Here is a 26,087-nt window from a genome sequence, read left to right as displayed (position 1 = left end):
TGACTGGTTTATCATTCCCATGTTTTTCTTTACTGCCTTTCTTAAATTGAGGCATAACATTATCCTCCCTCCAGTCTTTCGGCCCTCAACATATCAGCTAGGGCTGCCACAATTTCTTCCAGATTTCCAATGTGTTCTTGGATAGACCTGATCAGATCCTAGTTATCTATCTACCTGCATGCAGAGAATGAGGGAGAAAGAGAGTGAGGAGTGGAGAAAGGTGGTCGACAAAGGGTTAACAGAGAGAGGGAGGGAAGGAGAAGAGAGAGACGGGAGAGGGAGGAACCAGGCGCGAGAATGGGGACGGTATTGGAAAGAAGGGGGCATAACATACGCAAAGAGGACAGAGTGAGAGATCGAGCGGAAGGACGGTTGGGATGATAGACAGAGAAAGAAAGAGAGCATAGAGAGTGAAGATGGCATAAGGATGGGAAGTCATGAAGAACAAAAGAGGTGCGAGAAGGGGAGTGTGGAGCGAGATGCCGAGAGAGAGAGTGGAAGGTATGGAAACCGACGTTAGAGAGAGTGACAGCAGGGGAGAACGAGAAGCAGGAGGAGAAGGAGGGCTGGAGAGGGTGAGATAGAAGAGTGGTACCCATGAAAAGAGAGGATAAGAGAGCGAGGGATAGAGAGAGAGAGGGAGAGAGAAAGAGGCAGGGGCAGAGAGGGATGGAGTTGTGAGAGACAAAGGGCGATAGAGAATGAGGAAGGGGATGACGTCAACACCATCTTTACTGTAATGCCACTATCGCCAAGACATCCCCATTAACTTCACTTGTCTTCCTTGCCTGATGAGTCCTGACTTTCATCTTCCATAGGTCTTCCACCTTTCAAAAACTGAGAGATGAATTTCTCATGAATATATGTATGGGGTATAAGAAATAAAGACAGCCATAAAGTCAAATCATGCTCCATGGAAGCAGCTTTCCTTATTTTGTTTAAAAGAAAAGGTAACACAATAGTGCAGAAATGATTTCATCTTTACTGAACCAGCCTTCTTTTTTAAATCTTTGTATGTAAAAACCAAGCCAAGCAACTATATAAGGGATGTGCTGATAGAAAATGCTAGAAAAACTGTGACATATTCTCCACATCATTTCAATTTTATAAAGCTTCTAAAACCTACCAAAAAATCCTGGGTGGGTTCTGTGAAGACTTTAAGATCAACATGTTTGAAGTGCAGTTGATGTCGAGTTCAATCTTTTTTTTTGTATAAAGGTGTATGCTAAGTACTAAATAGTGACTAATTAACAAAGACAGCATTTATTTTTAGTTTTTAATATCTCATCATAGATACTGTTCTAATATCTTGCCCTATTTTATAGCGAAAAGTATCATCATTGACTTTTATTGGTAAAACATGAATTTTATTTGTAATGATGTGAGCCTTGAGCAAGGTTTAATAATTGCCGGAATGTTCCGCTAATGTCAGTCATGCTTCCCTGTAAAATCATCCTGTGGATGTTGGAACAGTCTCATTGCAACCAATGCAGACTTGCTTCTCATAATCAACATGATAGGAGTAGCCATGCAATGACGAAGTTCTATCTCAAGGATTTAACTAGGTGATGGAAGATATTTCCCTATTTTCCATCAAATGTCCTGTAAAGGGAGAAACACTGCAATGTTTCTTCGCACTCAAATAAGTTTTCAGGCAGGCTCTAGATATCATGCTCAGAAAATGCTTTAAATTATCGTCTATGAGAACATTTAAAGAGGTTCTACCTGCCGTGTTACCACTTTTTTTTAATGCTATGCTTAGTTTAGATAAAACCAAGAAAAACATTTATGGCTTCATATATTCTTGCAAAAATAATTATGCTATTATTCTGTATATGGAATTTTCTGCCTTTGCTGGCTAATGTGGAATTTTCCACCCATGAATGTAAATGGTTGGAAAGTGCAGAAGTGGATAATCCTGGCTCAGTGGTGAATCAATCAAGGCATCACACCTTCCTTTGAAAAACAGCAAATTGGCCCTTGAAATAATGTCTAAATATTGCATGTGTTGAGTAATGGGGATTAAACTATGCTTTTTGTTCTTGAGCATTTAGCTAGAGTCTGATGAAACTGCTGTTTCCTTGATGCTAGTTTCTTTGTTTTGATTGTTTCAGTTTCCTCAGTCTGTAACAGTGCTCCTGGGTCTGGCCCTAGCTCTCCGAACAATTCAAACAATATTCCTGCAGAGAACGGAACAACCGGTTCTGTACCCAATATTCATGCTGAGGTAATAGCTTGTACCTAACATTAAATCTTTAAACTAGTTATTTCCAAGCATATAATAACTAGCCTTTTTATAAGCTGTTACGTTAAAATCTACAGGCAGTAAATATGAGTTTTGGGCTTGTAAGTATTACATAAATTAAGTTTTACCATTAAATACACTCTAATGGCAAGTAATTTGTTGATTTTGTGGTGGTATTCAAGAGCTGTAGAGTCGTATTAAGATTAATGAGAGCCATGAGATTTTATAAATAGCAAATACTCTGGATTTTTCCAGTAATGGGATTTATCTGTAATAATTTTTGTAAACTGAATTATTCAAAAGATTATGCTCTTTTGTAGTTTGTTGTAGGTAATTTAATTCCTCTCCCAAATATTCAGAATGTGAGCAGTTAAAACTAAAACTCTCCATTCTAGTTTACCAGTGTACTTCACTCCATATCAATTGAATCAATGCCGATTTTAAGTTTTTACAGTGAACTTTACTCTTTTGGGATAGTGTCCAATATAATCTAGATTGGCATTGAACTAATATTATATCAACGTGGTCCTTTACCAGTTGGGTTAAATTTGGGAGTGTGTGAACCAATATACAAAGCTAGATATTTAATATTCGTGTGATGTATTGTCCTCCTCTGGAGTTTGATTTACATGGAGGTGCACATCACACAAATTTGGAATTTTTACAGAAAATACCAAATGCAGCAAAATTTAAGGGTAGCTGAGTAATTTTCTGTCTCCTTTTTGAATATTGTGCAACTTTCAGTCAAATTTGTTTTTAGTGTTACTCTTCAAATATGTGGATTTCAGATATTTTTGATTTAAACCAATTATATATTTTTGGTAGAGATTGTGTCAGGTGGTATATTGGTATTTTATTAATATTTTAACAGCTGAAGTATCCAGAAACGTGTAAGAATACAGATAAACAGATTTTGTCCACCTCCATCTTTCCACCTTTATCTTTGAACTCACACTGTTCAGCTTAATTATTTTGGGGCTGTATTTACAAATAATTTCTCCTTGAAGCTGCTGCAGAGAGCAAACATTTATAAAATGACGGAAGTTGTCTGAAATGTCAAGCACTGTGACTAAGAATGACTCATACCTCGTATCAAGAAGAACGATTTTGTGTCGAGGCTTGTCATTTAATGGTTCTAAAGATTTTTTTTTTCTCCTGCATGGAATTGAGTAGTGATTTAGGAAAAAATAATGTTGAGACAACATTTTGTGGAGGTTAGCTATATTGCTCTGTGATAAAGAATACTGATGAGATTAAAAAGCTGAACTGTGATTTGTGACTAGCATAATCATGGTTCTGGAGTTCTGCAGTAGATTAATATATGGAAAATCCTCCAATCATCCACCTTTGTTGCCTCATTGGGCCACAAGCTCTTCTCCCAAAGTACTAAGTGAAAAGTTATGCATTGGTGTATTGTTTTGCGAAAGTTTTCCAGTATTTTTCAGTTTGAAAATATTGTCAATGTTGATAATCTCTTCAAATTGGGTCAGTATCGGACTTAACTTTAAACAGTGATTGAGATCAATGTTGACATTGAGCGCCCCTAAACTGTTTGGTAGGAGCACAGGGAAGCTAAATGTAAATATTGGGGGGGAAATTCCTAAACAATTCACTGCCTGTCACATCGTTGCAGGCAAACATTATAAGCAACTTATCTGTGACATTAAAAGTATGAGCATTTGCAACATGAATGTATCCTACCATTCTGGGATACCTGACAGAGTAGTGCATAAAGATTAATTTGTCTCAGCAGTTAGATTTATTGAAGACGCAAGGAACTGTAGATGCTGGAAACTGAAGAAAAACACACAATGCTGGAAGGGCACAGCGCTCAAGCAGAAGCTGTGGAGAGAATGGAGAGGTGATGATTCAGGTCTAAAGAAGGGCCCTGACCCAAAATATCAACTATCCATTCCTTTCACAGATGCTGAGTTACTCCAGCTCAGATTAATTGGATATTACTTCACAGTGCTCACATTGCACATCCATATTTTGGCTTCACTTTAATTTGTCACATTTTAGAGATAAACACGAAACATTAAAACATTTGTGCAGTACTCCAATCCCTGCAGCATTCCGGCAAATAATCGAGAATTTGAACAAAGTTTGAGATTGAAATGTTGATGTTTGACAAATACTCATTGGAAAGAAATAACCAATGAATCTAACGACAAAACCAAATACTATCCATGTTTATTTCTGGTAGAGTTGGATATATTTGTTCAGAAGAAGGGTGTTTGACTGTTTTTCTCCCCATTTGACTTGCCAGTTGCTTCCAGTATTTATTTTTTTGTTGTTAGCTACGTTTAGGATTCATGTTTTCTTTTGAGTTATAAAGTAAAGGTACAGTTCATCGTACAGAATTCAGCAGTAACTCCAAGCAGCAGGAAGGTTTCACTGCCCATGCTACACATAGAAATTATTTTTAGGCTAGCTACTGTTTTTTAGATGTATAGTAAACCCTTGTTTTAACGGACATCTTTATAATGGCTTTCGGTTATAGCGGGCCTGTCCGACAGAATCGCCAACACGCACCCCCTCCCCCTCCAATTACAGCCCCTGTTTCCAAGTCATCCCTGGCTCATCAGCAAACCCTTCTTCACCCACCACACAGTCCAGATGACAGGGTTGTTGTTGCAGCTCACATTGTTTACCTTGGTCGACAGCACTTTCTTTAGGCCGCCACTGCCGACAGGAAGCGTTCGGTCACCCTCTCACTAGCTGCAGCATCTTCCTACACTTTGTCCACACCGCCACTCCCCCACTGGTGCCTTCTCATCCTCCCGTTGTTCTATCCACTCTGCCTCTATCCGACAACCCCTTCACTGCTGCCTTCCCCTCCCCTGGAGTTGCCCCAACATACTCCACCTTGGAAGATGTCGGCGACTGCAGGGCAGCAGGAGGAGTGGAGTGGGAGCGGACAAAGTGAAAGCTGCTGGTGAGAGGGGAGGGAGCCTCACGGTGACCAAGCATGTCCTGTTGTTGACAGCGACCTAAAGAAAGCACTGCCAGCCAGGGACTACAACGTGAGCCACAACAACTGAACCCCGTGTCAGCTAGTGAAGAAGGGCTTGCTGGTGCAGACAAGCAGCATCAGCGCCTAGTTTTAAGGTGAATCGACACAAAGTGCTGGAGTAACTCAGCAGACTGAATCAGGCTTAATAAGGGTCTGGATGTCACCTATCCATGTTCTCCAGAGATGCTTCCTGACCTGCTGAGCAGAATGCACTCAATGTTCTTTTGTGTATTAAACATCATCTGCAGTTCTTTATTTAAACTACATACAATGATATACCTTATTCGGTTATAGCGGACAATCCGTTATAACGAGGGTTTATTGTATTAATATGGGGAGTAATTAGTCAACCAGTTACTAAGCGTCTGCCCTTTCAGATAGATTGAGCTGCATATTACATCATAGACCACTAAGACATCTAATCTTTAGCTATTCAGAATGTAGACATTGAATCCACAATATTTGCTTTCAATAATCACATCCAAGTTGTAGATATAGTTTTCTTTGAAAATAATTATACATACAGTAATTTCTTGAAAGCAAATGCCAAAGTATCATTTGCAATGTTATCCATATTGGAGATTGCATACCACTGTTCTTAACACCAAGAATTCCATCATGAATTTGTTTCCAATAATAAAACCCAAATTCTAAATGTAATTTACTTTGAAAATAATAATATATGCTAGGAATTTTGCGTGTTTTAAGTTTTAGAGGGGTTATATCAAAAAATACATGTGGCTTCTGGAAAAATCGAAGGTAGACAAATGCTGGAGAAACTCAGCGGGGTGAGGCAGCATCTATGGAGCGCAGGCACTTGGTGATGGAGCTGGGTGAAGGAATAGGCAGATGCAGTTTAATCGGGTGAGTTATCCTTCTTCAGATTATTATCTAAACGGTGGCCGATTGGGAAAGGGGGAGATGCAGCGAGACCTGGGTGTCATGGTACACCAGTCATTGAAGGTAGGCATGCAGGTGCAGCAGGCAGTAAAGAAAGCGAATGGCATGTTGGCTTTCATAGCAAGAGGAAGTATAGGAGCAGGGAGGTTCTACTGCAGTTGTATAGGGTCTTGGTGAGACCACACCTGGAGTATTGCGTGCAGTTTTGGTCTCCAAACAGTAGGACATTATTGCCATAGAGGGAGTGCAGAAAGCAAGGACTGATTCCTGGGATGTCAACTGTCTTATGAGGTGGATAATGTTTATACTAGAGTTTGGAGAGGGGATCTTATAGAAACTTACAAACTTAACGTGGCTAGCTTGTACCAATGGGGAATCCAGGACAAACAATTAAGGATAATCCTTTAAAACCGAGATGATGAGAATCACATTATTTCTGTTAGGGTAGTTGAGGCCAGTTATTGGCATTTAAGAACTGATGTGGCCCAAGTCAAGGGGATAGGGTATGGAGGCTGCAAATCGTGGATGATCAGCCATGATCATACAAATGGCGTGCAGGCTTTTGCCTACTCTGCACCTAACATGGGTGTTCAACTTTCGGGTCGAGATCCTTCTTCAGATGAATACCTGTTGCTGTGGGATCTGAGGGAGAAAGCAAGGACCACCTGAAACTGGAGGTCAATGTTTATACCGCTGGGGTGTACACTTACGTGGTGCTTGTACCAATATGAAAAATTATTACATGACATGAATCAATTATTTCTGTTAAATATTCAAACTGACAAGTCTTATTGGACTGCAAATCATAAGAATATCACCTGTTGCTATCAATGCTCCAACCAAACTGATAATTAAATTAGGAGTTGGACATGCATTGCGTTGGTCTTATCTTTCCAAACAATTTCATGAGTTCCAAAAGTTCAACTTTCTGATTACAGTGGAATATACTGCATCATGTTGTAGCTGATTGCGTTAAATGGGAGAATCGATCCCTGGTACAGAAATAAAAAGCAATGGGTCAAGTTATCTCATGATCAAAATGAATGTACAGCAGCATTTTGTTTCTATCCACAGCATATGCACCCACATCATAAAGCAGTAAGCATTGATGGGTCAGTGACTCAGTTCAGCCTCTACACATCCCCTTCTCTGCCTAACATTTCCCTGGGGCTCCCAGCTACAGTCACAGCATCCAACTCACAGATTAATGTAAGTAGACAATTTTATGAATTGCATTTCTTTAAATGAACCGAATTGAATAAAAATCCAATTTATTTTGATCTGTGTCTTATTATTTTTTTAATCAAACGAAAGGGCTACTGCTGAACCTAAAATAGTCTGTGAATGAATGTCAGTGAACTAATCAATAATAAAAAAACACTTAAAATTAAGAAAATTGGGCTTTGTTGATTCTGCCTAAAGATTCTTCCTATTGAGTATTCTAAATGCGCTTTTTAGTCAGGACATTGCACTGTACTCTGTTTCATATTTCATTCCATTAGAGTCATTGAAATATATTTCAGACAGAATAAAAAGCATTGACATGATTATATAATGCACTTAGAACTACTGACTGCTGGAAATAAAATTTAAGGTAGTAATGTTTTATGTTACAGTTGTCTATTGGTTTCAAAAGGCTGCTGTTAAACTCTGCAGAATTAGAGCTAGTCCAACAAGCCATAAACTCGTATGTCGGCTCATCCCATTAATGTATGTAATCGTGAACAGTTAAAAACCAAAAAGACTTTCACGTATTCCATTGCCGTAAACTATATGACATTTAAAGGTGTTTCCCTTTGTTTTTTCAAAATGTATTGGCAAGACATGCTCATATTCAAGAGCCTTAATTGAGCAAATCATAGTGTGTACAGTGATGATGGTTTTACATAAGCTCAACCCAGTTTGTGGCATTCTTCCGCTGGTGGACTCTTGTATACTGAGTGTTAATGTGGCTGCGATTAAATAATAAAAAAAGAAATTACCCGTTGGTATTTTAATGGCACTCCCATTTTGTTTCTTATTTGCAAGTTTTTGCTCTGATTTGTACTTTTGTGTTCTTCATTCATTTTGTTTCTTCCTGTACACAAAGCTGAATGCAATGAAGCCTGTGAGCAGTTATTTTAATTCGTTGGTAGAATGTGGAAACGCATTCTATTCAGAAATAAGCATTTGTTTTTGTTTTGTTCATGTCAATTGTTCTTTCTAATTATAGCCCTCACAAAAGATGTCAGCACAACAAGAAGCAGAGCGACAAGCTATTCAGTCTTTGCGTCAGGGCGGTGCCTTAACAGGGAAGTTCATGAGTACTGCTTCACTACCATCCTGTTTGCCTGCAACAGCAATTGAAGGAGAATCCAATACTCACAGTCACCCGTCCCTTCTACAACATGTGTTGCTACTGGAACAGGCTCGGCAACAGAATGCTTTAATAGCTGGTGAATAGTTATATTTGAAAATGTTATTATAATATAAGAGCTATAAAGAAATTAATTCAAAGCTGATAATGCTGCTTAGATACTTGATCAATATGACAGCCGCAAGCCTGTTTTGCTAAGAGTATGCAAAAATCAAAAATGAAAGCAAGGGAAAATACTCTGATAACCTATTGGTTGAAGAATTGATTTCACATGGAAAGTTGATGAGCATTTATTATCAAGTCTTGTATTTACACCTTTATTTTATTGTTCTAAAAGGGGGATGTATTTATATTGCTCAAAAAAAATGGCAAAGTGGAAACAGGAATATAAACACAGGAAAAACAAGCAACTGCAGATACTAGAATCTTGAGCAAAACAAAGTGCTGGAGGAACTCAGCGGGTCAGGCAGCATCTGGGGAGGGAAGCAACAGGTGACATTTCAGGTCAAGACTTCTTCAGGCTGATTGTCGAGCACAATCAGCCTAAAGAAGTGTAATAATTAACAGTTTTTTTAGGACCTCATAAGTAATAGGAGCAGAACTAGGCCATTCGGCCCATCAAGTCTACTTTGCCATTCAATCATGGCTGATCTATCTCTCCCTCCTAACCCCATTTTTCCTGCCTGGATGAACCATTATACTGCACTAGTTTGGCTACCAATCGAGTACTGTGTCCGGCTCTAGGTAGCACAATTTTGAAAAGATGTGGAGAAATAGGACATGAAGTATATTGCCAGGGATGAGACATTAGTTTTCTATTTAGGCAGCAGAAACTGAATCTCTTCAGAACAGAGGAAGATGAGAGAAAGTCTGATGCAAGTGCTGTAATTGTTATATGGTTATATAGTGCAGGCAGGTGGGACTAAGGGAAAAAAGTTGTTCGGCACGGACTTGTAGGGCCGAGATGTTTCCGTGCTGTAATTGTTATATGGTTATAAGTGTTTAAACTGGTGAAATGCCTTGACAGCTTAATGGAGCAAAGCTGGTCCTATTAATGGAATGATTAAGAAACAGAGGGCCTAAAAAGAAGATATTTGGCCAAAGAAGCAAGAGTTGTGATGAAGCCCTTTTAAGGCAATGAGTGGTGAGGGTTTGGACCTCTTTGCCGGGGCTAGTACTGGAGGTAAATTCAAATATGACATTCAAAGGAGTAGAAAACTATAGGACTGAGAAGAGTGCAAGATTGGAACCAGCTCAAATTCTCTTGCTTAGAACTAGTAAAGCATTATCTGTCACCGGTATGGTGAAAACTGACTATATGTCATCCTTCCTGAAGGCATTTGAACTTTTTTGACATTGTTGATTCAGGCCATTTAATTGTTTAATATCTATTTTCATCTACGAGGGCTTTCAAGACGGTAACACGGCCTAATGTTATTGTAATCTGAACTCTTGCCTCGTCTCTGGTTGAAATCTTGTTATTTTAACATTTACTATTGACATATGCAGAAATGTTGTATTCTTTGTGGAATGTTGTATACTATTGATCTGTTTGTGAGTAAGCACTGGATACCCCATGGTAAAGGCCTGCACAGCAGCACCACCTTGAGCAAAATGAAGCTCTTGCATAAACCAAAAATAAAAATTGGTAAAGTCATGCAAAAAGTTTTGAACTTGGCAAAACTAACAAGGACTTTGGGGTGGTAAGGGTTTTAAACACGCAGCAGGTCAGACAGCATCTGTAGAAAGAGAGACAATGTTAAGGATCTTCAACCTGAAATGTCAACTCTAACATTATCCAACATTTTATGTTTTCAGTTCAGATTTCCAGCATCTGTTTTTTTTAATCTTCCGAGGCTTTGAAAACGTCCCCGTCATTTAGAAGCACTCAAAATCTTTTAAAGAACAATTAAGCAGTTCTGTTTAATAATTTGATCGAAAATCAAATCATTCAAAAATACTTAGAGCATTTTTAAATAAATTAAAATAATAAATAATTAAAACCAAACATCAGTAAAACGTTGTCAATTATCTTTCTCCTTGTAGCTGAACATTCTAAATTACAGGCTTGCTTTTCTTGTGCAACTCTAAACCTGGCGTAGGTTCAGTGGGCAGATACCTCAGCATCACTGATGGGAAATTCAAATTAGGCTCAATTGCTGTTCCTTCTGGTGTCTTGAGATTAGATGCAGCTAAGATTCTGCTGGAATATCGCTGTGGAACTACCAACATTTCCCAGCAAGTTCCTGCCCAATTCAGTCATGCATTCCACCAAGGTATTATGAAATTATTTGGAAAATCTAAAGCAACCCTATAGCCATCTCCTATCCTACATTAATGAAAAATACATACGTCATGTTAATGGAACATTAAAACTTGTGTTTAAAATTTGTGCTTTAGCCCAAAATTGTGTTTCTGTACTATTATTTCTATACAAATAAAAGGGTGCAAGGAAAAATGATAACCAAATGTTATAAATTCCCATATATAATTAATATATAATTAAAGAAACAATTTACTGTTGAAATATTTTATCAAGTAGATGCCACTTTCCATTTCATCTTCCATGTTTCAACATCACAGACCTGTGGGACTATTAGAAAAAAAATACACATGATATACATAACATTTCAGTGATCCGGGCAGTATTTGGGCTTTATTGAAATGAGGATTGCTCCTGCAGGTGATATTTGCTCAGGCTAATATACTTTCAGAAATTGAGCACCTTGTACCTGAAAGTACAAACTATTAATAATTTACACAAATGTAAATTGAAGTGATTAATTGATCATATTTTAGGGTGCTGCTTTGTCATCATGAGCATTGCAAACTATTGATTCTGTTCTAAAGCTAAACATTAGGGTGGCGCAGCGGTAGCGTTGCTGTCTTACAACGCCAGAGACCCGGGTTCGATCCTGACATCGAGTGCTGTCCGTACGGAGTTTGTACATTCTGCCCTGACCGCGTGGGTTTTCTCCGGGTGCTCCAGTTCCCCCCCACACTCCAAAGACGTACAGGTTTGTAGGTTAATTGGCTTTGGTACAGATTAAAAATGGTCCCTCATGTGTAGGATAGTGCGAGCGTATGCGGTTTGCTGGTTGGTGTGGGCCGAAGGGCCTGTTTCCACGCTGTATTTTGAGGCTAAACTGTCAGCATGTGAACCTCTGTGATTAATTACAAATTGGTCATGAAGAATGTTCAAATTTAAAATAACATTGCTTTAGGAATAACGACAATATTCCTGTCATTTATCTTAGTTCCCCTGCATGCTCAGTCGCCACTGGTAACAGGTGAGAGGGTTTCCACCAGTCTTCGAACGGTGAACAAGTTGCCTCGACACCGGCCACTCAGTCGTACCCAGTCGGCTCCTCTACCCCAGAGTCCACAGGCCCTACAGCAGCTGGTGATGCAGCAACAACACCAGCAGTTTTTGGAGAAACAGAAACAGTACCAGCAACAGCTACAACTTAAGGTGAGATGAAGGCATTATACTTTGAAGGGACAGCATTTCAGATATTAAATCTACAATGGTAGACATAAAATGCTGCAGTAACTCAGCGGGACAGGCAGCATCTGGAGAGAAGGAATGGGTGACGTTTTGGGTCGGGACCCTTCTTCAGACTGATGTATTTACAATGTATGAATAAAGCACTTGTTTCAATAAGGTTAGAAGCGTCTCTACCCAAAATATCACCATGTTCTCCAGGGATGCTGCCTGACCTGCTGAGTTACTCCAGCATTTTGTGTCTTTCCTCATTATAGATATTATTTTTCAGACAAATTTGGATATGTTACCATGATAATATGACAAAAGATAAATTTATAGGATTATGCAACATGGTTGTATTGTTTATTATTATCACATTAACTTAGCTATATTAAAAAGTTATGTTGACATGCTATCCAAATTTACACTATTATAGCTTTACAGTCACAAAGTGCAGTTTAACTTTTTAAAAGTGCACGATCCACAATGGGTTGGGCGGAAAATTGGGACTGCAGTTCATGGGACGACCATTCAGTCATCTGATAACAGCATGAAAGCTTTTCTTGAATCTGATGGAACATGCTTGCATTCTTTTGTACCTTCTGCCTGATGGGAGAGGAGAGAAGAGGTCTTGATTATGTTGTCTAATTCCCCAAAGTGAGGCAAAGGGAGACTGGTTTGTGAAATGCACTTGGCTACATCAAAAACTCCCTGCAATTTCTTGTGGTGTTTGGCAAATTTGTTGCCATACCAGGTTGTAATACATTCCGATATTATGTTTTCACCAATGTATCTGTAAAAGTTGGTCAGTTCTATGCCCGGCCCAATGTCAACATGGTCACCGTAGATGTTGGGTCGCAAGGCTGGTTTACGTGCTGTTTTACTGTGAAAGTTGTAATGGACAATAAATGGATCAGAATCTGCCCAAACTTCAGCATAACTATAACCAGTACATAAAGGAAGAGAATGATCTCCGATAATCATAAACTGTTCACCACTTGATGTGGCTTTTGATTCATTACGGCATCTGTCCTTGACGATGTCTGTTGTATTTTTTTCTTCTTGAGTCTTCATAGTTTTAAGTGTATCTAATTCTCTAGTAAATGCAAGGAGTGACTCGGCTTAAGCATGATCAAATTGTCTTCATATTTATACTTTTATTAACCTTAAATATATGACCTTCTCATTGCCATTTAACTGACCAGTTTTATTAATACTTAATTATTTTTCTTACATAGTTAAACTTTAGCTGGATTACTGCATTCAGTTTAGGGCACACAATAATTTAAGAGAGAGAGATCAAAGTTATGTTGGAGGACATAGAAAATGTGTGCTGGAATTGTGCCAAGATGTGTTATGCAGAGAGACGAGAAAAGCTGGAAGTGTTTTTAGAACAAAGAAAGGTTAAGGATGTTCACGGAGTTGGTAAGGAGAGGCCTTTTCCTATAGCAGATGCGTCACGAGGGTGGCATAGCTAATAGAACTGCTGCTTCACAGCGCCAGAGACCCATGTTTGATCCTGACCTTGGATAATGTCTGTGTGGAGTTTGCATGTTCTCCCAGTGATTGTGTGAGTTTTCTTCAGGGGTTCTGGTTTCCTCCCGCATACCAAAGAAGTGTGGGTTTGAAGGTTAATTGGCATCTGTAAATTGCCCCTAGTGTGTAGGGAGTGGATGTGAAAGTGTAATAACATAGAATTAGTGTGAACAGGTGATCGATGGTCAGCATGGCCTTGATGGGCCGAAGGGTCTGATTCCATGTTGTATCTTTCAACTAATCAAACCATAACAATGGGCTCAAATTTAAGGTGTTTGGCAAAAGATTCAAAGATAAACTTAAAAAGAGAATTGAAGAAATATACTGAGTGCAAGGAGCAGGATAATGTAACTAGTTGTAAAGCTGTACCAATTATTGCCATGACCATGTTGGGCCAAAAACTAATATGCTGCTTTTCATTGTCGTTCATTTGTAACAAAACCTGTGCTTTCTTTCATTTTATGGTGGTATTTATGCATTTATTCATGCCTGTGTGTTTGACGCAGATGCTTTCCAAGTCAAGTGAACAACCTCGGCAGCCTCCAAGTCATCCTGAAGAGACGGAAGAAGAATTGTGTGAACAGCAAGACATGCAAGAGGATCAGCCACCTCCACAAAGCACTAACGTCAATACTGCAGGAAGCGAAGCAGCAGATCAAAATCTTGAACAGGACGCAATGCAAGTGAAGGATGAGCCACCAGATAGCGACGAGGAAGATCAATTAGAAGATGAGAAAGAAGCTGAAGAGCAACCATTGCATTTTAATCAGGTAATTCTATTTCTTCTTTAATTTCTATCTTATGACGGCAGCAGTCTAGGCTAATGACTCACAAACCATCGACTATTAAAAGTTTATAATTAATTTTATTGACCATGTAGATTTGAACAATTTTAATAATCAAAGGTAACATCCTCACTGTAAATGGCACTCATTTGAAGTAAAGATTCATTATCAAAATCAATCTATCTACAGCTAATTTTACTTTCTTGACATAAGTTTTTGTTGCTTTAAAGCTATTCTAATGAATCTTCTGAAAGGGATGAACGAGAATCTACTTTATTTAAGATGAATGAATAAGAGCAAAGAGGGAATATGTATTTGCATATTTTGTATTCCAGTTTACAGTAAAGATAATATTAATATAATAACAGCATAGCCTGTGCAAAGTATCTGTTAAGAGTTTTGTTTGTTGTTGTGTTAAATCCCACAACAGATAAATGCAGGTACAAAATGGAATTTAAAAGAAACCTGGAAAATAACATGGAACACAGAAATTATTTTAGTTTAGTTTAGAGATACAGCGCGGAAACAGGTCCTTCGGCCCACCTAGTTGTCGCCGACCAACGATCCCCGCGCACTAACGCTATCCTATGCACACTAGGGACAATTTACATACCAAGTCAATTAACCTACAAACCTGTACGTCTGCACAACACCCGTAGTCAGGATCGAACCCGGGTCTCTGGCGCTGTCGAGCATAACGTTACCGCTGCGCCACCGTGCCGCCCTGTGCCTTCATACCTCGTCTGTGCCTTCAAACCATCAGCAAAAACAAATCTGGGCTGAGCCCGGAATTCGCCTTACACGTCCCAAACTCAGACGAAGGCTTAGTCCTGAATGTCCTACTATTAGATCAGAGTTGACATGTGGCCATAATCAGTCAGTGACGGTCACAAAACATGAAGGATCTGTGATTTTCAGAATCACGCAGCAGTTTTAAGGATTTTTGTTTTGTTAATTTAGCATGCCCTTTCTTTGTTAGTGAAAATTCTGTATTTGCCATCTTCTTCTGTGATAGGAACTTCAATTGGACACTGGTCACTCTATCCTGTTTTACTAGTAGATGTATTGCATCAAAGAACAAACAGGATTGCTATGGGTAAGACATGGTCACTGCAAACCTGAAGATTGGTTAGACAGTCAATTGCATTCAGGGTTGTGGTTTGGAGCAGCATTTTTCTCTAATACCCAGTGAGCCTCGTCAGATGTGTGACACGCACGCATTTGAAAAGATTCTGTAGTGAGCAGAGGAATGCTGATCATGGGATTGTACCTGCTCTTGTTTGCGAAAAGTACAAAAAGACAGAAAATATCTATAAAATTGTGAGAGGCATGAATAGGGTAGAGTAGACAGCCAGAACCTTTTCCTCAGGGTGGAAATGTCAACGACTAGAGAGGCTTTAAGGTGAGAGGGGCAAAGTTTAAAGAAATGTGGAGAGCATTTTTTTTTTTAAACACGGAGAACAATGTGTGCCTTGAACGGGCTGCCTGGGATGCTGGTGGTGGCTCATATAATAATTGCATTTAAGAGGATTTTAGATTGATATGGAGGAACATGGGTTTCATGCAGGCAGTATTGGGTATTGCACTTATTTGTGGGCCTTCCACGTAGACGCTATGATTATAACAATATTCTCCTATTTTACTGTTCAATTGGTTCTCTCTGCACAGCCACCAAACCCGCTCAATCCAAATTTGTCCAAGATCCCTTGCAGATCTTTCAAGAAGCACACTGCATAGGGGATGAAGAAGTCCATTAAACATGATCCTGATATGGAAATCACACCAGGGTTTCCGGGGTGACTCAGGCAGGAATTCAGCGTTACTTGAGGAAAGTTGTGTTGGCTAACTGCCGTCATGAGAAGTGATTGCTCCAAAAGGACAAAGTATTATCACATGTTTACAGCAGCGAGGGTGGAGAGGTTTCTCCCGACTTCCTTTCCGATCTATTATAACCATATTTTAAATTTATGATTCCTAACCCTAAACATGTCAACAACTGAAAACATCTGTGTCTACCATATTAAGCTTTTTTATAATATTGAACATCTCTCTATCAGGTTATTCGATAGCTTTTAAGTGTACAAAGAAGGAGGCTTTTGTGTGCTTTTGAAGAGTATAACCTATCAGTTCTCATATTGTTCTTGTCAGCCTTCTTGTGGCTTCACCAGCAAAGTGAATGAGGAAACTCATTGCAATCATAACTTGGTAAATCTCGAGAATAATCAGGACTCCAAAACTTCAACACAAATCAATTTCCATGCAAAAAATGTCACCAATGCCAGTGGCCGAAACCAAAAAATCTTCTGTTGCCTCGGTTCTTTTCAGCTGGTCAGTCAATTTCATTGCACATAATCTAGTCGATCTTGAAATTGCAAAATTAAATGGAATGTAACCACATTTGCAAACTCAGATCATCTTGCAAAAGAAAGTAGGTTTAATTGCAGTGCAGTATTTATTTGACATATTTCCCATATAATCTTTGAGGATTGGGTTCCTTGGTAGCAGAGGGATGTGGCGGGAGAGCAGTGGAGGAACATTTTCTTTTGAAATTACTTTGATGCAGGATTAAGCAGTGTTTGAAATTGGATGTCTGGAGTTGATTATGGGATGATTTCACACGGCAGCAAAATAACTACCATTAATTTTCCACAGTACCACATGATTTTCAAGCATAGCTCAAGCAGATACAGCATTTTATTCATCAGTTTTATATTTATCACATGCATACAAGTTTAGTTGTTTATATAATGCTTTGGTAATATTTTAAATTTTACATGTGGTAATCTTATTTCTCATTTTATTGGACGATAGGCATAGAAATTTAGATATAGATTTTGAGAGAGTAAGGTGAACAAGGGAATGCATTCTCAATAACTGACGATTTAAAGAAACTGGATGTCTTTGGAGTGTACATCCACAGATCCCAGAATGTAGCAGAATGGATAGATAAAGCGGTAAAGGCATAAATGATATATTCCATTATTGGTTTGATATTTGATGTGAAAAAAAGTGTCATGCTAAAAATGTATGAAATTGCATTTCAACCACAGATAGAGGGTTCTGCATAGCTGTGGCAATTGCATTACTGGAAAGATATGACAGCGGCAGAGATATCATAACGGTTGACCAGTACAAAGTAACATTTTGGCCAAACAAGTGCCAAGTAATGACCATCGACAATAAGGGTTCAATTCCCCTCCCTCCCCAATACTAACTGTCTTGGGGTCATTGTTAACCAAAAATGTAACTGGATCAGCGTTATTAATACACTGACTCTATAGACGGTTTGCAGGCCAATTATCTACTTCTAATATCCTCGAACCACATCTGTGGCCTCCAATGCCTTCATCGGGAATCTGCCATAATACTGACCATTCGTCTGGATAGTGCAACTGCAAAAGCACTCATCAAACTCAACACTGTCCATATTAAAGTGGTCCGATCAGTACCAATCAGGAGTCTGAAGAAGGATCCGATCCAAAACATTGTCCATTCCCTCCACAGATGCTGCCTGACCCGCAGAGTTCCTCCAGACTCAAGGCACAAACATGAAAATATAAGCAGGCCTCTCTAGTCTATCAAGAGCGATACATGACTATGGTGTGCAACAACTGCAAAATGCTCAGTAGCACTTTTCAAATCCAAGACCTTTTCTTAAAGACAAAGTCATGTGGACCACCACCGCTTACTTATTCTATCCGAGGTGCACACTGTTCCGACACAAAAAAATAGAAGACTATCACCATTTCTGGGGAAGCTGAACTACCTAGCTGGTGACATTATAGTGCACTTTCAATGCGCATACTTTTATTTTATTTCTTCATTGTTTAAGAAGATGTGCAAAGGAATATTGAAGCAATTGAATAAAAGATAAAGATAGGAAAAAAAGTGCAGATGCTAATGGAATCCAGGAAAGATCATGAACCAAAGTAGAGCCAAATCAGGGAGCCAAAGTAAAAGTATAAAATCAAATTATGATGGGATAAATGGAAAAATAAACTGCTCTGTGGATACACAAATAACAAAATGACGCAAGGGCCAAGGCTAGATATGTAATCACAGAGAAGGCATGCTAGCACCTCTACTCCATTAGAAGTTTAAAGAGATTTGACATGTCACCAAATACTCCAACAAATGTCTTCAGTTGCATTGCAGCAAGTATCCTGTCTACTTGCATTGTGGTCTGCTAGTACATTTCTAATTTACAGGAATCAATGAAGTTGCAGACAATGTTGAACTCACCCTGTCCATCACAGGCGCTACCTTCCCTACCATTGAAAGCATCGACACCTTCGATGAGAGGAACTTATAATAGGTGGGACAGACAGATTTGGGTAATACGATGAACAAATCATTAAAAGCTGCAAAGTTGGTGATCAAATTAATTAATAATGCCACCAGTGCACTGCAATTAGTAAAATGAGGCAAGGAATTTAAAAGAAGTATAATGTATAATTATCGTGCATGGGATTCTAATTAGCCGCTTAGTAAAATTTCTGAACAAGATTCTTTCCTCGGGACTAAACTTGCCTTTAAACTTAACAAAATTGTCATTTGCACAAGAAACCTCCAAAGTTGCTATCACCATCTTCAAGTAAAAGTGTGTGCTCATTTTGTTCCTGAAGTGGCTATTTTGAATTGTTTGGCTGTCCCCAGAATTCCTGGGCTTCCCAAGCAAAAGAAAATGTTTCTCTCCGCAAACCCCATTACAGAGCCTAAAGAAGACTTGATTAATGGAAATCCAACTTTACACAAATTGTCCCATAAACATTTACAGAATCTTTCACAATAGAAAAGTCATGGGCCTGTCCCACTTGGTGATTTTTTTTTTAGGCAACTACTAGCGATTGTCATTGTCGTAGCAGGTCGCCGAAAAACCGGCGACAACCTACGTCATTCTGGCGCCAACCTACAACAGCACCTACGTCAGGAGAAGTCAAGCTACGCTCATTGGTGTCAAATCCACAGTCGCGAAAATTTTTCAACATGTTGAAAATTTAGCGGCGACCAGAAAGACACTACGACTTTTTGCGCAACTGAGAAGACTACTCCCGGCGAACATGTGGCAACAAACTAGTCGCCTGTAGTTGCCTAAAAAATCGCCTAAGTGGGACAGGCCCATGTTACAGAAATGTAAACATCTTCAGCGATTATGGAATAAGGGTAGCAGCCAGTTAATTCAAAAGGCAAACCAGTCTTCAAAGAAAAACTTGCGTGCAACCTCCCTCTACTATTCAAAAATAAAACAATGTTTTTCAGAATGCGGTGCCAGTGCACAGTGGGGGGCCATGAATAGGTTTGCATTGGAAACAGATAGGGCAAACCACTTGTAAAATACTTCATTAAACAATGTAACCTCTGTTGACACTTTATGACCATTCAAACTAGCCATTCAATGTCGTGCATTCTGAACAGGCCAAAACAATAAATAAATGTTCATGTTAATTGATCTACATTGCAAATGTTAATTTCTGACAAGGGAAAATGGGCTTTCGGACAGTTCTCACAAACGGACTCCTTGCGTAAGTAACCCTTGCGTAGCCTGTAGTTCCCACCAGAAGCTTCAAACATTCTAAATTCCCAGAACTACAGTCTCAATTTCAATTACAATTTCAATTACAATTTCACCATGTAATTTAATCCTTGGTGTCGTGACCACACGTGTGGGGTGATGGAATATTACTATGTAGTTCGGACCCAAAGTGACTCTAAAGCAAAAGAAATTAAAACATAATTCAGAAAACATTACTTCAACCAACCTGAAAGTTAGGTTGAGTTCTGAAAGTAGATTGATAAACCAAGGTAAACTCGTGTAAAACCACGCCTTTGTTAACATATACCCGCATTAACCTTTATTATATTATCATCAAGAAATTCAATCTAAAATGTCATTTAAACCCAATTAGTTACATGGAAATAATGACTACATACTATCATCTATTCCTGTTAAAGTTCACAGATCAAATTGTTCAAGAGGTTCAGCAAAGAATAAGGTGGGAATAGAATATTTAAAAAACCCTTTTCTGCTGGTCTTATTGATGGAATTGTAAAGATGGTTACAAATTCTTCTTGAAATTTATCTGTATTCTGGAACATTATTTTAAAATAAAATTCTGATTTAAACATGGAGTTTTTCAGAGTTTGGGTAAATAGCAATGTATTTCAATTATTTTTGCATTACATATATATTGTATATCATGACATGGTTCAAAATAGATTAATTGGTTAATGTTTATCAGATTAAATATTAATCATATGCAGAGCTAGTAGAATCTTTAATTGTTGGAGCATCACCTCAGCACTATTCATTTTATTTCAAAAGAGCCAAAGTTCTTAGTTTGACTGCACATTCTTGCAGCAGTGTTTAAGAGAGAATATGACTCGATGGTGGGATTTCTGCACTTCTAATATGGAGCTGAAATCTGTTTAGTGAAGTTGTTTATTCTGAAATACCAGGTAATCCTCCTTACTTTACATGCTGCAACAAAGAATTTAGATATAATTTCACTAAATAGCGTAGTTATCTGCCATGAAGTATCTAGAAGCAACTTTCTTTGCAGCATCTTGCCTGAATACAAGATACACTAAATGGGGACAACAAGCAATAGGTGTCTTTAATGAGTTCTGTAATAATTAGAAGACAATTTATTGAAAGGGTATACATTAAAATCACAACTGTGAATTATTTTGATGAAATGGTTTTTTGGAAATTTGTGGATTGAAAACAATTCCTTCTGAAAGACACAATTTGCAGCCCATAATGCTTGTCAAATCAGCATGTTTCCAGTAATAAAAACTGCAGTCAATTAATCAAGGACGATCAAGGAGTTTATTTTGTAATTTCATAAACTGTACTTTAAATAAAAATGTTACCATTGGAATCTTTTATAATCAAAGGACCACATTTTTCCTCAAATGCAGTTGTCACTACTTCCAATGCAAATGCAGTTAATATGCTTTTGGTTACTGCAGAATAATGAGTCTTGGCTGCAACATTGAGGAATAAGAAACAAATACTGCAAAGAAGTAAATGTACATGCGTCCTTACAGATTTGACTTGCTCGAGAAGGAACATTTGTTGGTGACAAAGAAAACTTAACAATTATTTTAAACTGCTGCCATTCCAGACAGATGCACATTGTTTTACTTTTAATTACACAAATCCCTCCAGCTAGGATAGTATTTAGCAACCAGCACTTGTTGACATACCGCATAAACTGATGAAATCCATCGTGTGCTTCAGATTCTGCTTTCTCCTTTTCCAGTGGGGAATTGCCTGCATTTAATACTGCGTCCTCCTAAATATCTCCACCAAAGTGTGGAAATTGATCATGTGAAGGAAGTTGGAGCTGTGAACTGCTTCCAGCTTTCCACAATTCTGGGTTTAGTTATGCATTCAGCTATCTGAGTACTACACCCCAGAAAGGGTTTGTTGACCTTGGAGTGGGTGGAGCAACAAATCACCAGAATGGTGAACTTAAGAGATGTCACAGAGACAAGGACTGTTTGGGATGGAAGGCAAGGCATAATCTAATTCAGGTGTTTGAGTGATTAGTACATTTATCAAGGCAGATTGCAAAATTACATCCTTGAGTGAGTGGTCTAGAATAAAGCCACTGCAGATACTGGTTTACAAAAAAGACAAACCGATGCAGTATCTCAGTGGGTCAGGCATCATATCTGGAGAACATGGACAGGTGATGTTTCGGTCTGAAGAAGGGTCACAACCCGAAAAATCACCTATTTATGTTCTCCAGAGATGCTGCTTGACCTCATGCGTCACTCCAGCATTTTATGTCTTTTTCTGTTGAGTTTTATGTCAGTAGAAAACATTAGAAATGGGATTGGTAGTTTTTTTTTGTTCCGTGCAAATACTAAAGTACAGAAAGAAGTTGGGGAAAATGGAGTTGAGGTGCAAATCCGTTGTGATCTGATTGAATAGCTTAAGGGGCTGAATAAACACTACTATGATTTGTTAAAAAGTAAGTCCACATCATCTCTGTTATCTTTAAGCTTTCTCTGCAAGTATAAAATAAATGCATTACACATCATCTTTAAAATCATTCTGGAGGTGAGAATGTCACTGCAAGCTGTTTAGAATTGGAAGTTTACTTGCACATGTTGCACGCATGCACTAACCAAAAAAGGGTTACATCTATTCAAACCCACTGGTTGTAATTGTAGGAGCCACCAGCAAGTGGTGGGTGTCTTTAAGTCCTTCTGACCTGGAATTGAGCCTAAATTCCAGAATTGAAATGACATGTTTTTAAATGGGTGTAATTATTTTCATATTAAATGGAAAAACTGCTATCACGCATAGACCTGATGTTGAAATTGTTAATTTTTTGGAAGTCAAAAAATAAAGATCTTCATTAAATGGTGTTCATAGAAGGATATTCCGTTCTAATTATGCATCTGCGCATGTTTGCCACACAAGTGAAAAGATGCAAGGAAAATAATTAATGGGAGCTAATAAAATCCCATGTGCCTTTTGAATTTAACGTCAAGAAAGCAACATATGTTCAGTAGGTGATAAAATGAACGTTCTCAAATAACATTTTTTGGGTGGAATTCCCTTCTGTGTGGAAGGGGCTGTCACTGTCTTTCCCTCCTATGTTAGTATGTAGCTCTAAGCAGTTTATAAGAAACAGATGCTTTTTGTTTTATCCTTTGCTGCCTGACATTGTCCTGTTGGCAATATTAAAATATTTTCAAAGCTAACTTAAATTATAGTGTCTCCTAAGTAAATATATTGGATAAATAGACTGGGGGATTTTAAGATGTCTGTCATTGACTTTTGGCATTCTTCAAAAGACTTGGCCACAAGCTCATTTTTTTTTCCACAACATAATGAAAAAGGCAACTGATTTTTTTCATATGATATTTTGGCCTCCAACCTCTTAGTACAAAGGATCTAGTATTTACAACAAATGTCTTCCTTCAGAAACTGCGAATCATCTTTTCAGATTTCCTGCTTTTGACAGCAGCTAAAAAGGTTTATGACAAATGCTGATTTGCTTTAGGCATTTTCTGTGTGTCATAATGTTGCTCATTGGGTCTTTTTGCAGTAATTGGACTTAAGGCAATTTTTGAAAGGGATGAATTCTAGAGGGGAAAAAAAAGGGTTAGCAATCTGCCTACACCACAAATCTCGCTTTTTGAAAAAAAAAATTAAACCTCCTCCAAATAACGAGTGGGATAATATCTAATTTAGGTTTGGTAAGTATCCAAACTTAACCTATTTTATAGTGAAGTGAATGGGGTTAGAATGACTTCTTTCTGCATTAAGGTGCAGTCAGCCAAAAATTGCATCATACTTTTTAATATAATTTCCATACAATGTAAGCTCACATTTTGACATGTTTGTCAACAAAGGCTCTAAGCAGAAGAAAGATGCTTCCTGTAAGGAACAAAGACAAACCTGAAGCGGAGGTCAATGATTTTTATTTGCATACCTCCCTTACCAGCCAATTTTCAGTGTATCGAAATATGACCCGTCTATCCAATATTGAGGTACCTTTTGGCAAAAATTGTATGATAGAAAACATCAGTTAAAAGTTATCTTAATTGGGTTTTTAAGCTTAGTTGCAAGGATTCATTTGATAGTTAAACAAAAATGCTGCTTTGATTTCCTAAGGATAAATAACAAAAACTATTTTAATCAGTTTTTATTTATGCAGAGCAAATAATTTGCAATTATGAATCTTTTAACCTTGGTTTTGTCTTTTGGAAGAATCTAGATATTATATACTTCCCCAAAGAAAGGGATGCTCGGTCAGTAGAAAAGACTGGACCATCGCTTGTTATTTATTTATACTATTACTACTATTAATAAGAGCAGGATTATTTTATAGAGGTGCTTAAAATTATGAGCGAAATCAAAGACATATCTTTTTCCCAGGGTAGGGGAATGAAGAACTAAAGAATATAGGTTTACGGTGAAAGGGGAAAGATTTAATAGGAAGCTGAAGGACAACATTTTCACACAGAGTGTGGTGGGTACATGAAATTGAGTGCTAGAGGAAGTTGTTGAGCCAGGTACAATAACTACATGTAAAAGACATTTTGACAGGTATACGAACAGAAAAGGTTAAGTGGGGTATGGGTCAAACGCAGGCAAACGGGACCAGCTTTGATGGGGCATATTGGTCTGCATGGACGAGTTGGGCCAAAGGGCCTGTTTCTGTACTATATGAATCTGTCTAAATCATAAATATCGTTATGTATTTGTGTTTGAGGGTTAATGCATAGAGGACAGATAACAGTGTTCTCTGATAGATAGTCATGGGTTAAATAAAGTGGGAATACCAATAATTAAGGTTATTTCATGATCATGGGGATAATTCAGAAGTTATAGAATGTCAAGTGTGGGAAGAAAAGCAGCTTTGAAAGATCGGTGTTTTATAGTGAAAGAATGAAGGGAAGGGCCTTTTTTTTGTTTTTTTTACTTTGTGTGTCCCCAGAGAAAGTACCTTTTTTCTATTTAATTGATTTAATAATTTATTTTTCATTGAATTATCTATGTTTGCATTTTTTAAATTGTAATAGAAAGTAAGTTCAGCATTGTGTTTTCAATTCTTACAGCAACAATTCTTGGACCAGCAACGCATGCAAAAGCTTCATGTGTATCAGGCTTCTGTAGCTATGGGAAGCATGTCTGTGACGGACAGGCATCAGCCACTCTGCAGAGCCCAGTCCTCTCCAGCAACTGCAGACTTAAACAATCCTAGTCCTGAGAAACCTGTCGAGCACCTTTTCACTACTGGTAAGGAAACCTCAGAACTAGCTTCAAGATCTCAAAGTAACACTTGCATTAATGTGAATTAGTAACAAGTCAAGTTGACCTGGACATCCGGTGTGGCCCAGCTCCCACAAGTACGAGCAAATTTGTAAACATGAACATATTTGAAAATGGAACAGGTCTTGTACATATTGGGCCAAGGGCAAGGAGGGGATCATGTTTGATGGTCATGGCTTTGGGTTATTAAATGAACCAAAGGGATATTGGGAGGTTGCAGCATCGCAAGTTCACTGGGCTGATTGAAAGATTAGGGATGTCACTTGGCAAGAGTAAAAACTGATTGATTTAGGGCAAAGAAAAGGTGAAGGGAAGGGAAGATCAGTGGGGAACCAGGCTGGGGAGGTTTTGGGGGTGTAGAGTGGCTGGGGATTGGGGGATTTACGGTTGGAGTGGATCTGAGTGGTGGGGTGAACCGGGATGAATGTTCAGTAAAAAAACTGGTGATCAGCTGGTTGAGATGGGGTGGGGGGTTAATGGGGGTTGGGGGATTTAGGGCTTTGGGCCCGGGATGAATGTTCAGTAAATCAGCTTTGAGATGGGGTGGGGGATGGGGGTGGCAAGTGGCTTCTGATAGTGGACTGTTACCATCTGTGGGATGGGGGTAGGTGAATTGCTTAGGATAATAGTTTAGAATGGAACCTTGTGGGTTCCTGTCTAGAGCTGGATCATGAATACTCATAAATTGGTTGCCCCCGGATCACCCTGGTCTAATCTCTCATCTTCCCCTTGAAATGCTGGTAATGGAGGATGACATCAAATAAACTATTTCAGCCTTGTCAGCAGAGCACTTGATTGCATGTGTCTGGTTGAATTTCTGAGATGATCTCAAAGGACACGAATGTACGCAGTATTAGGCAACATTTGTAAATTGGTTGGATCTATCATAGTGCTTTGCAGCCTAATTTCAAGGTAATTCTTTCTAAAATTCTCTGCTTGGAAACAAATCTATTGAGAGCAATTT

The 26,087-nt window shown here is 38.5% G+C and overlaps 1 protein-coding gene across 10 annotated transcripts in view; it reads left to right on the top strand.

Annotated features, from left to right (window-relative positions):
• hdac5 (histone deacetylase 5) overlaps positions 1-26,087 on the top strand; it is a 277,929-nt gene that overhangs the window by 191,523 nt on the left and 60,319 nt on the right. For all 10 annotated transcript variants that reach the window (XM_055657256.1, XM_055657254.1, XM_055657250.1 and 7 more), the window contains 6 exons: positions 2,115-2,227; positions 7,236-7,370; positions 8,374-8,596; positions 11,775-11,989; positions 14,047-14,310; positions 24,910-25,090. In XM_055657256.1, the coding sequence (XP_055513231.1) occupies positions 2,115-2,227; positions 7,236-7,370; positions 8,374-8,596; positions 11,775-11,989; positions 14,047-14,310; positions 24,910-25,090 (1,131 nt within the window). The remainder of the gene's footprint in view (positions 1-2,114; positions 2,228-7,235; positions 7,371-8,373; positions 8,597-11,774; positions 11,990-14,046; positions 14,311-24,909; positions 25,091-26,087) is intronic.

The sequence above is a fragment of the Leucoraja erinacea genome, chromosome 27 (genome assembly GCF_028641065.1).
Source record: "Leucoraja erinacea ecotype New England chromosome 27, Leri_hhj_1, whole genome shotgun sequence".
In the NCBI taxonomy this organism is placed as follows: Eukaryota; Metazoa; Chordata; class Chondrichthyes; order Rajiformes; family Rajidae; genus Leucoraja; species Leucoraja erinaceus.
This window is presented reverse-complemented; position numbering and strand designations above follow the sequence as displayed.